We start from the raw sequence: 12443 nt of genomic DNA, 5'->3' as shown, positions 1-12443 counted from the left end.
ATAATATAAAAAAACACAAGTATCCGTGTGTATCGGGACGTATCTGAAAGTATCGGATAATTAATTTTTTAAAAATTAAAATTTAATATTTGGATACTCTCCGGATACGTATCGGGAAGTATCGGGAAGGTATCGGTGCAGGATACGCAGGGGATACGGTACGTTATCCATTTTAAAGTATCGGGGCTTCACAGATTATATCAAACAATGTTATTTCTTATTTTTAATATAATTGTTCTATTGTTTCTTTGAAATTTTAGCCTCACATGTACTAAATGTCAAGATGTGCCCCTATATCTGATGCAACTTATTATACTTAAAATTTGGTCTTTTTTATACCATAGTGTAAAACTGAACTTATATTTTATACATGCAGGCCAGTGATTTTTTTAGAGAACATAAAAATCCTATTACGTGCTTCCTATTCCACCCAAATACAAGTGACCAAAAAAGAACATTTTTAATCACATGAAGACAGTTACTCCCTTTTCTTCTTGTTTTTAACTGTAGCTCTTTCGATGAAGACATAGATTCTACGAGGCAGAGTGAGTTAACTTTCCTCGAATTATTCCAATTCAACTACAACTTTTATGAATGGACATCAACTAAACAATAATGATACAATACTTATACAAGCATATAGTTATTAGTTATAACCATTTTTCTTGTTGTGTTAGTAGACATTGATATGTACGTGATCATAGATATTCTATTGAACATGATTTTCTGTAACTTTCCCGGTAAAAAAATGGACCAATTTGTCATCATATGGTGCATACATCAGCATGTTACTGTCTCCATAAATATGACAAAATCAAAAGTCAGGATCCTTGGGCATGATCATATAACCAGCTAATTAATTTCAGACTAGATTAATTAGTGCCTTGGACCAAGAAATTTTGTTTTTTTCGACGTTAATATTAACACACAATGCAATTGATGTTGATAGTTTTTATTTGTTTCCTCAACAATGTATCCTTTGAAAAAAGTTGCTCATCCGTATTTTTGAGTTTTGACATTCTTTTATAGAAATAAGTGTATTTAGTCCGTCAATAATTCTTATAAAAAAGCTAAATAAGAAATTTTTTGTGTAAATTGGATATTCTTTACGCACAATAATTTCTTGATAAGAAAATAGGATTACAATGAATAGAAAAGGTCAAATTCATAACCTTATTAAGCTAAAAGAGACTAAGGATAAAACAAATTTGAGGACTAAACCTAAAATAAATGATTACATAGAGATTAATATGGTATCTCATATCATGCTCTTTCCCATCTTAAAAATAAGTAAACTTTTTTTTTTCAAGTTTATTGAATAAGCGATGTGTCTAGTCTATTTATAGATCAGATACATTATTATTTAATGAACCTAAAAAAGAAAATTACTTATATTTGAGACCATAGGAAATTCTAAATCAAAGTTTGAATATTGGTTAAAAGTGGTGCCCAAATTTATATAGTACCCGACCATGTCTTATACTAGATCACCTCCCATGAAAAATTTGTGGGATACCAGAAGAAATCCTAAAGGAAGAATGTATATTATTAGTTGAAATTAACTTTTGCATCTCAAATTTTGATAATTTATATGATAGATCTTTGACATCTCTATAAACATCTATTATCTTGAAGACTTTTATAATGTAGTAAAAAGAAAATAGGAAAGAAATGTTAGGAACACTTTTTTTCAAGCTCTCTCTAATTTCACTTTTATATTGGATGAAACTCATGTGAGTTTCGCCATTTTATATGGGATTCATTTCAAAATATGGTACCCATTGAATTAATGGTAGGTGTGGTAAACCAGGTCGAGTCTGTCTAATACGAAAGTTTAGTTAAATTGAGTGAAGGTTTTGACTCACCATCTTAAGTTATCTTGTCTCGTTTAACCCGCTAAAAAAAATCAGGACGGACCGTCCCACAAGCTAGTTTAATAAAAAAGAATGTTAAATTGAAAATTTGGTCTATGAACTTATTCAGCGTTTTCATTTTGATTCCTTAATTAATTATAGTTACATTTTAAATATACTTTTGTCTCTCTCAAAAAAAATATATATGCTTTTGTCTGCCAAACAAATCATTCTCTTTTAAATTTTGTGAAGAAGCATTAATCTTCATCACCCCATTCATCACCATCACGAAACCAGAAAACCCAAAAAAAATCATCACCAAACCTATAAAAATTCAAAACTCAACAAAAGCAATAATTCAATGTCTAAATTTTCCCCAAATTCAACTATAAAATTTCAAATTGCAACCAAAGAAAATGGAATGAATTGGAAAGTTACCGATTTTATAAGAATAACCGTAGAGGCTTGGCAGGAACAAGCTATCGTGCAGGGGTTTTTGCAATTCAATTTTTAAGATATTTTATATACAAATAAATGGAAATAAAAAAAGTCAAAGTTGAAATGAGTAATGGATATGGATATGAATATGAACATGTGAGAAAACACAATTTGAAAAGATACTCTTGTGAGAAGTGATAATGAAGGTGGGACTCGCATGAACTAACAAAACCCTAGATGCCATCATTTGTTTGAAACTAATGTCATGCTCCACGACAAGGTGTTATTACAGAAACACAACATTCTATTCTATTTAATCTCAAATTCTTGAAATTCCACAATGTTCATTGGGCGTACAAATATTTTTTTGGGGGGTTAGAGTTTTGAATGTTAAATTTTAGGGTTTTGAATTTGGTGAAAAATTTAACATTGAAATATTTTCTGCTTTTGGACTTTAGAGGGTGTATGTGTTTATGGGTTTGAAGAAGGATGGTGATTAAGACGAAGAAGGAAAAAAAAAAAGTTGGTGACTATGATAGGTGTATGATGTTTCTAGATTTGTTTGATGAAGTTCTTGGAAGATGATAAAGATAATGAACGAAGATTAAGAGAAAAGAAGAAGAAACTTATCAAAGTTTCAGGATTAAATTTAAATAAATAGCATTTTCCTTTAAAAAGGGTCATAATTCAAACTTCCTCTTTCTTGCGACATTTATTGCTACTTCATTACCATAAAATTGATCAAACATGATTCGCTCCTCATCTTTTAACGAGTATCAATACTTTTTGATAAAAACAAAAGTAAAACGATTCAATTTCCCTTAACAAAATTGAAGGTATCAATCTACTATTATCCTCTTCAGACAAATAAACATATAAACAAAATACAAAGATTAAACCTATAATTATACTTTAATGCTAGAAGTCAAATAAACATGTAACCGTACATATAATTTAAGATCTACGGCATGATGATTTATCAAAGAAATTAGGAATATCCGTGGATGAATTATTGATGGTAGGTGGTTTATCGATGATACTTCCATTATTTCAAAAATGACCATTCTGACATCCACTCAAATTAAACTCATATCAATCAATTAAATATTTGATTAATTATACAATTAAAAATCTAAATAACATAATTACGTATTTGATTACTAATCAGTTAAGACAACTAGTTAATAACTAACTAATACAATTATGATAAAGAATTTTTTTGAAGGAACAATTATGACAAAGATACTTGCTCATATAGCTCAGTTGGTAAGGACAATGCATAATATATGCAAAGTCCGTGGTTCGAATCTCGGACACTACCAAAAAAAAACATAATTTCATTTCATTCATTTCATAATTAAATATTAAATAATAAACTATTCCAACTTTTTGTCTCGGCATAACAAAGGCAATTTCATATCACTAAACCGACACTTATTGACATTATATGATATTACAACAATGATATATTTGAGTACATCCTTAATTTTCATACACCATTCAACATCTCGTTTTATTTATGTTGCTTACATCACATTAGTATCAATGTACTACATATATCACACCACCTTTTCTATTTCTTTCCCTTTTTTAAATTGTAACTTGGGTGTACAAGTGTCTATCAAATATTTTCGATGATATTGATGTGGAGAATGAAAGCTCTAATAGTAGAACTTTTTCATGACATTTTCATCAAGAGTTTGTGTTGTTATTTGAAATGAGACACTTGCATCTTTTATTTTTTATATTACGTATGTATAACACACTAACATATATATATAACCAATTCACATTTGACTGCATCAAGCATCTGACCAGAAAATATCCATTTCACCTCTCTTTTTCTCAGGCACACCCAAAGCCTTCCAAACAGCAGCAGAACCATCAACAATATTGTTCTTACACCCTCTCCTAGAATCACACTCATCAACAACCTTGGCATTGACCCTTTTACCATTACCAAAAATAGTAATCTCTTTCAAACACCTCTTTTTGTGGTTTAACAAAGCAGTTGATAATGCTACAACAAGTGTTTTGTCAGAGTGAAACTTGTTGTCACATTCTGCTGGTCCTCCACCATCTCCACCTTTTTCAAAGTTGTTCAGTGTTAAGGTTGCTTTATTACGATGTCCTGGTTTAAACCTTTTTTCTGTTATTTTTCCTCTTGGTTTTCTGCTTGAAGCTTCAATGGTTAGGCAAAGAGTTGATACAAGGATTAGAAGAAAGATCATGGTTTGAGTGGAATTTGAACAAATTTTGACACCCTTCATTTTATTTTTATTTTTTTTTTCTCAATGATGGTGTGAAGTTGAGTTTAGTTATCAAGGTATTTATAGAGATATCAAGCTCAAAAAGACAAAATTCTTGTGTCAAATAATCTGGACACTTAATTTAATAAGTTTGTTTTTTCATCAAGACCAATGGTTAGTTTAATTTGGTGGAACATACGGGTTTGTCACCAAGCTATCAATGAAAAACATTATTTATTTTAGAATAGGTTAAAACCATATGGTACAATCTTGATCTTACCTCCATATAAAATAAAAAAATAAAATAAAAACTGTTGTTGACAGAATCAACATGTGTACAATGTACATAGAGATCATATATTATGTTTTAATGCACTAAAACCACTTGAGTTGGTCTGGTGATATTAATTTGAGACTTGGAACTTGGGACTGCTGTTTTAATATTCGTTTTTACCAAATAAATAACCGAGTTTTCTTAATCTATTTTTATATTTAAAAAGTTACCTTTTATAAAAAAACGAAATTTTGGTAAAACTTTTTCTTTCAATTATTTATCATTTATTTAAACTATTTAATTTATAGTTTTATTATTTTTACCAAATAATCACTAAACAGAATAACTTTTTAAGTTTCGTTATTTTTTAACAAATTTAGTGGAATTAAAAAACCAAAAAAGTACAGGAACCAGAAATAAAATAGAATATGATATATATATATATATATATATATATATATATGTGTGTGTGTGTGTGTGTGTGTGTGTGTGTGTGTGTGTGTGTGTGTGTGTGTGTGTGTGTGTGTGTGAGATTTGAGTATTTGGGCAAGGACAAAATATGATATATATTTACATACACCAAACATATATGTAAATCGTTGTTATATTATGAGATTAATAAAGTACTATTAATGTCAACAAGTCTGTCCTCGTGAGTTTAGCTCAGTTGATAGGGATAATGTATAATATATGCAAGATCTGGGGTTCGAATTTCGGCCACCACAAAAAATAAATGTCAACAAGTCTCAGCCTAACAGATAAAAATATTAAAATAATTAGATCGAAATTTAAACCCTAACTCCTTCACTTAAATGTATAAATTTTTAATGATTTTTATCATTTCGTCTGTCAATGAAGAAAAATACTACAGAAACATCCAATCACATCTCATATAAGGACATATAGTAATATGATTAGATATTTGCATATATTTTTTTGGGTTTTGTTAACGAGTGTCTTCGGACATTCTTTAAGAATTTCAAATCAAAAATATATTATTTAGAAAAGGAAAATAATTCAATTTCTAATGCATTGAATCCATAATTTTTTTATAAAAATTTACTATTTAAGACTTTAAAGAGTATCTCGAAAGCACCAACGGTTTAAAATTAATTTTTTATATTATATACATTCAGGCCAATGATCTTTTTCTTAAGAACATAAATTCCAAATGAGGTGTATTCCATCCCTATACTCAGAAGTGCATCCAAGTACGGCAAGGCATTACTTTTTTTAGTCGCATAAAGACAGTAAGTCCCTTTTCATGAAAGATTTCTTGTTGTTTTTAACTGTAGCTCTACCAATGAATTAGAGACATTAAAAATATTATTGTGCATATATCATAAGATCCCATGAAGCATAGTGAGTTAACTTCTGCCCCTCTTCCTCTCATTATTCTAATTCCAGTAAATCATCTAAACAATGATGCTGGCATGACCAAATTTCAAGCCGACATGTTAATTATTTGTTTATATATATAACCATTTTTCGTCGTAATAGTATAGTAAACATTGATATGTACGTGATCATATATGCTGATACTGAACATGATATATTTTAACTTTCACGGTAAAAAAATGGACCAATTTGTCATAAAATGGTGCATTGCATCAGCATGTTACTGTAAATAATTATATGACAAAATCACAAGTCACGATCATTTGAGCACAGCTGCTCCTATTTCACACTGCAATATTGGTGCCATTGCCAGTACTATGAATATTTGTTATTTTCAAAGTTTGTAGCACACAGCAATCATTTGATGTTGATACTATTGATTTTTATTTGTTTGTTTCCTTAACAATGCTTCCTCAACAATATTTAGTGAATCCCTATATTTTGTTAAGTTTTTTTTAATATACAAAAGTATGTTTATTTTATGGGTCATGTTAACGTGTCCGTAAGACTTATGTTAAGGATTCCATAAATAAAAATATGGAAAATGCTAACAAGTATCCTTAGGACATAAAATAAATTTGCATACTTTACAATGTCAAATTAATTTCTAGTAATGAAATCCTTAACTTATGGTACATGTTAGCATTTCTCTTATTTTACAGATTGTTCGCTTTAGACAATCATATTCAATATGTATTTGAATACCAAAATGAGGTGTTTTCAATCCCTAGAAAACAAAATAAATAGCAATGGTGAATAAAATTCATTTTTAGGGTGAATTGTGCATGATAAGTTTTACCACTAGATTTACCACTAGTGGATGGAGTATATTTTACCACTAGATTGTAGACTTCAAAACACCGAGAATTGAATTCCTATTCATTAGAAAGAGCAATGATATTTGAACAACCATTTGCTAACAACTTTGATGACAACCTCATTTTTCTCTCTTTTCATTGGTCAAAAACAATGGAGAGAGAAAAAGGAAGAGAGAGTAAGAATATAATATGAGTATGAGAGAGAAAGTTGTCTAAAATTTGTCAAAAAAGTTGTACAAATATCATTTCTCCATTAGAAAATACTATAATTCATTTTTGTTTAGGGTCCAAGACTCAAACTAATTCTTACCCAAGGGCCTTTCATTTAGGGTTCATGACACCACCTTCAATATCTTGCATCAAGACTTTGTGAATACTTAACTCCGATTGCACTTAAAATTTATTTTTTGGTGTTAACCCTCCAGTTCCAAAGGAAAAGAGACCTTAGTAATCTGGAATTCCGTCGTGAGATAAAGATAGCATGGCCAAAAATGGTTTCTACCCAGAAAACAAGTTCGGGTTCTCCCAAACTATTCATCCTTAGTGAAACTCATTAACGCTCAATTGTTTGGTTAATTGCACTTAAAGATTCGTTCAAAGTACTTTTTTTTAATTTCAGTTTGGTTAGTAGTTGTGAAGACCACTTGTAAATAAAGAAATATAATGTCCACCAACTATGAGAATTCAACTCTTAATCAAAATGAATATCATGCAAAAAGTAAATTCTTGTTTATTCTTCATTACAACCTTCACATGCAATCACATTAATAGTTACATATACATTAGGATATATAATCCATAATCATGAAAATGTATGTGTTTATGGTGGCGGGAAGAATCAATGTAAACGATTGCGTGAACGCAGATTATAATTTTTTGTCGTAGAGGTTGTGATTGAATTCTCTGCAACTTCTTCAGGAACTACAAAGTCCGGATCATCAAGACAGTTCACATCATCAGGTAAATCAGTATCTAACAATTGATCGAGACCAATCCACATAATCAGTAGTTTCATAGTCCTTCGATTTTTGAATGTTGTTAATCTTATTAACTAGTGTTAGGAGCATATGATGGTTCAACCTTTCATAGTCCCTGCATGATTAACATACAATTCTATTATTTTGTTTTGTTTTGATAATCAAACTTGAAATGAGTTTTGCATCAAAAAGTTATAGATTATTTGTTGGTATACTTACCTGTATGTGAAAATTGTATACATAAGTTGAACTGAAGCAGCTGCCATAAAAAATAATCGGACCGTGTTTATTATCCATGTTTGTTGCTCAATATCATTGTTCGTTAAACGAATAATGAATACTTCCACAAAGAGAGCAACACAAAGCTCTGTAAACAAACCATAACATGAGAGTTAGAGAGTAAAACGATTAATATCAATAGTTGATGAATACAATATCGACCTTTAATTTTCTCACTTTACGAGACAAATCACTTGTTGGTATACTTACCAATGTAAAGTAAGGGTCGAACATTGTAGGTTTGCTTTGTGCTAGTCAACATAAAAATGACAAAGATTGATATGGCATACATGAAGAAAGCTTTAATCACTCTTGATTCAACCAACATGGCATTTTGCAATGCAAAGATTTTATCCAAAGCAACAAACATAGTAGCCTGTTTTGCCTCAAATGTTTCCTATAAAGCAGTGGCGGAGCCAGGAAATTTATGGAGCCCGGGCGAAAAATTTATCGCAAATTCACATGGGACATAATATATAATCAGTCATAAATCGAAATAAAACAGGTTCCTCATTTTGTAAACAAAAGTACAATTTAAAATAGGGTTATTAATTGAAATTGACCATGTAATATACGTGAAGTCTGAAAAATTGACCCTGTAATTAAAAACATGTATTCTGAACATTTAATTCGAGATTTTTATTATTTATAACCCTGTATTATACGCGAAGTCCAAAAAAACAACCAAGAGATTGAATTTTTTCATGATTTCTTAGAGGCGAGTTAAGAACGTTAAAATATGGCTTTACACCGAAAATATTTTGAGCTCATTATTTGCAGAGACATCTATAAAAATACATAAAGAAGATCTGTAAAGTTTCATAGCATTTCGAAGTCGTTTAAATATATTTTGATTTTTCAACCAAAACGTGCAAAATTGAAATTTTGTTCCGCGTAGTTCCCTAATTTTGTAGGCATGACTAGAACATAATAAGAACCTTCACAATGAAATTTTGTAGTTTTTAAACGAGATACAAATTAATTATAAATTGTTTAAGAAATTCATAATTATGAAGGAATAAAAATTCATAATTAATTTATCCTTGGTCGAAGAAAGTTAATTTTTTGTGCAAAGCTATATTTTAACGTGCTAAACATGTATGAAAAAAATAGTGAAAAAATTCAACCTGTAGGTCACATTTTTAGACTACGCGTATATTATAGGGTGATCAAAAATAAGAAGAAATTCAAGTTACAAATGCTAGAATATATGTTTTGTATTTTATAGGGTCATTTTTCAGACATAATAATACAGGGTCAATTTGAACAATTAACCCGTTAAAATAAGAGAGACGAATCCGTCAATAGTGTGCTAAATAAAATTAGGAGGTAAATGTCTTTTCCGAGCTTATTTGCATGCGTGTGAGAATTTTCAGATTTTGCCCAAATTTTTCTTTTTGTAAGTGTGTTAATGGGCTTTTGGGTTAGGTCTAATGTGTAAATATTATCGATCGAGCCCGGGCGACCGCCCGGGGTCGCCGGGCGGTGAAACCGCCCCTGCTATAAAGTATAAGTAGAGATAAAGTATAAGTAAGATATTCTTAATCAAAAAAATTATTAAGGATGCATGTGTATAAGGATTTAACACACAGAAACTATAGTTTCAAACCTGAGCAGACAATATTGTTTTTGAATTTTCCATTAACCGATCGTGAATTCCTTGCATCTGTTCTTGACGTCGTAAAAGCTCTTCTTGTTGCTTATGTCCATATTCAGCAAAATATTGTAGGCTTTTCCTACATTTCACCAATTATGAGATTAGCACGCACTTTGCAAATGCAAAATATGATTTATGAATACAAATTTAACCAATCTTACCTGCTCTCCTCGAGTGCTTTGAATTGAACCTCGTTCAACGAATTTAGTCCTTTGAGTGCCGTGGATTGTCCGTCTAAAAGTTCTTGTTGTTTTTCTAAGGAAATCCCAGCCATATTTCCGATATCTTCAGCTTTGCTTTGTAGTGTGTTCATCTTCGATGACATAGCATCTCCAACTTTGATCACTTCATTTTCAATTTCAATGGCTTCATCTCTTAACTTTTCTATTTCTTTGCCCAAATAACTATAAGATTCCTTGAGCAATGCTACACCATCCTCTAACTTCCTTTTCATGTCCTCTTGACCTTCTTCTAGTTGTGATTGCGATGCTGCAATTTTTGTAGTTTGCTCGTAAACACTTTCAGAATGTCTTAATACTACATCAATATGAGTTTCAACATTATTGACAGTTTTGAGCTACTAGTTGTGTGTGACTATTAACTGATTCAAGAGAATCAAAAATCTTTCTTGAGCCTTGTAACAAATCGTCGGATTTCTCTTCGGTTGCTATCTAACTTGTCCTCGACATATTGCGCAGAACTTTTCAATTCGGTCACAAGTCTCTCGGTTTCATGTTTGAATGCATGTGTCCTGTAAAAGAACACAAAACATTATTAGGGTTTTGACAAAAACGCCACTTCTTGAAAAATAAATATATCACTAAGCATTTTTCTTGCACTCTTTATTTATTTTATTTTTCTTGCATAAAGAATAGACAAATAGTTTGGTAACAAGCAAATGCACTTAACTGTAATTGATAACAAATGGAGTTGGTTTCAAGGTAGAATTCAAGGTAAACCTTATGAGCAAGGTCATCTAAGTTACTTAAGCATTTTGCAATTGATATTTTTGAGTCACAATGAGGAAAGGAATCCCTTCCAGAATCCCTTTGAAAGCAATCACTTAGATGCCAAGCTAATCTAGACCTTATCTCATCGGCAGCCAAAATCTCGGAACATCCGGCAAAAAGATGTTGATAAGCATTTTGCCAACAAGTATTTGAGCCAACCATTTTATTCTTAGCATTCTCTATTAGCTTCATTCCCTTTGGATCATTGAAAGCCTCAATCGAGAACTCGGCACTCGAACCTTTAAAACTTCCTTTATTGCCGTAAGACCTCTCATTAGAATGACTCTCCTTAGATGATGAAAACCAACCCCATGATTCACATCTTAATGAGAAAAGGAGCAAAAGATGAACAAGAAGATGAACCCTATGATGCATTTGAGAATTTTACCTCACTTTAAAGTTTCACAAGTGGAAGATTGAACCTGCATCAAACAAAATTATAAATTAACCGTAATCTAGCATGCGAACAATTTAGAAGACAAGGGAGGAGAATAATTGTACTTCATCATAAGTACAAGACACATACCAAATATGAAGAAAAACAAGACACATACCAAATATTTTTATACATGGAAATTATATGCAGTGATTTTTAACAAAGTAAAAATTGTTTAAACCAAGTAATTGAAACAAGTGTTTAACGGGCTCCAACATAAAACAAATTGTTGAGAAGACCCTAAGTTCGATTCTTTCAAACTAAGGACTTTAAATTTTTTAATCTCACACCATCACACTATTCCTAAAAGTAAATGGATAATGAATTAATTAAATAATTACATCAATCATGGAAGGATTTTTATCCTCTGAAAATATTGAATAAAATCAAGAGTTATAAATGATGATGATATATGCATAAAAATATAAATAAAAAAAATTTTTGTAAAAAAGTGACTTCCTGATCTGAATAAAATATTTTACAAAAATCATTGATATTCATCTTCAAAGATAAAACAAATGTTTCAATATAGATTTCAATGGTCAAATAACAAACAAGTGAATTAACGTTATGTAACCATTGATCTGCGGCAGTATCCAGAAAACAATAAGCAAAGTGCTAGATGAAAAACAAAGGAACTATGATGACAAAGAAAGTTTAAGATGGAACAAAAATAAAAGAAATTTGAGTAAAACAACAAAATTATTCAAACCTGGAAATAATAAGAGTAATTTGTGGTCAAACTTTCACATTTACGTGCAACAAAGTCAAGTGTATGATTCAATAAGTAATATATGCAATATATAAGCAATATGCACTTTTTTTTGGGTGGTGATGTAAGTAATATGCACTTGATAAAACTATTTAATCAATAGTATATATATAAAGTAAGGTTTTTTATGCCACGTGTCACTTCCACGTTTATTCTCAATATTTTTATTATTTTTTATATTTTATTTGACATAAATATCTCAACAAACTATTGATTTTATCCACTAAATATTTTATTTAATTTTATATTTAATTTCTAATATTTTATGTAGCCAAAATATCT

General features: G+C 30.3%; 1 protein-coding gene and 1 pseudogene across 2 annotated transcripts; both read right to left on the bottom strand.

The window, feature by feature from the left end:
- Positions 1–3898: 3898 nt before the first annotated feature.
- Positions 3899–4575, bottom strand: LOC146897773 (putative ripening-related protein 1). The gene has a single exon (XM_085732665.1). The coding sequence runs from the start codon at positions 4559–4561 to the stop codon at positions 4094–4096; it is 468 nt and encodes a 155-aa protein (XP_085588791.1). The 5' UTR covers positions 4562–4575; the 3' UTR covers positions 3899–4093.
- A 3218-nt stretch (positions 4576–7793) lies between these two features.
- On the bottom strand, positions 7794–11339 carry LOC146897772 (protein GAMETE EXPRESSED 1-like; annotated as a pseudogene). The gene is made up of 6 exons (XR_015022329.1): positions 10853–11339; positions 10105–10694; positions 9896–10022; positions 8497–8683; positions 8227–8374; positions 7794–8122 (listed from the first exon to the last, which is right to left on the bottom strand). The product of XR_015022329.1 is annotated as a protein GAMETE EXPRESSED 1-like (transcript).
- Positions 11340–12443: the final 1104 nt, after the last annotated feature.

Source organism: Medicago sativa, chromosome 8 (assembly GCF_051527215.1).
Source record: "Medicago sativa cultivar Bolivia chromosome 8, Bolivia_mono, whole genome shotgun sequence".
Classification (NCBI taxonomy): Eukaryota; Viridiplantae; Streptophyta; class Magnoliopsida; order Fabales; family Fabaceae; genus Medicago; species Medicago sativa.
Note: the sequence above shows the minus strand (reverse complement) of the source record. Positions and strands in the feature narration are given on the sequence as shown.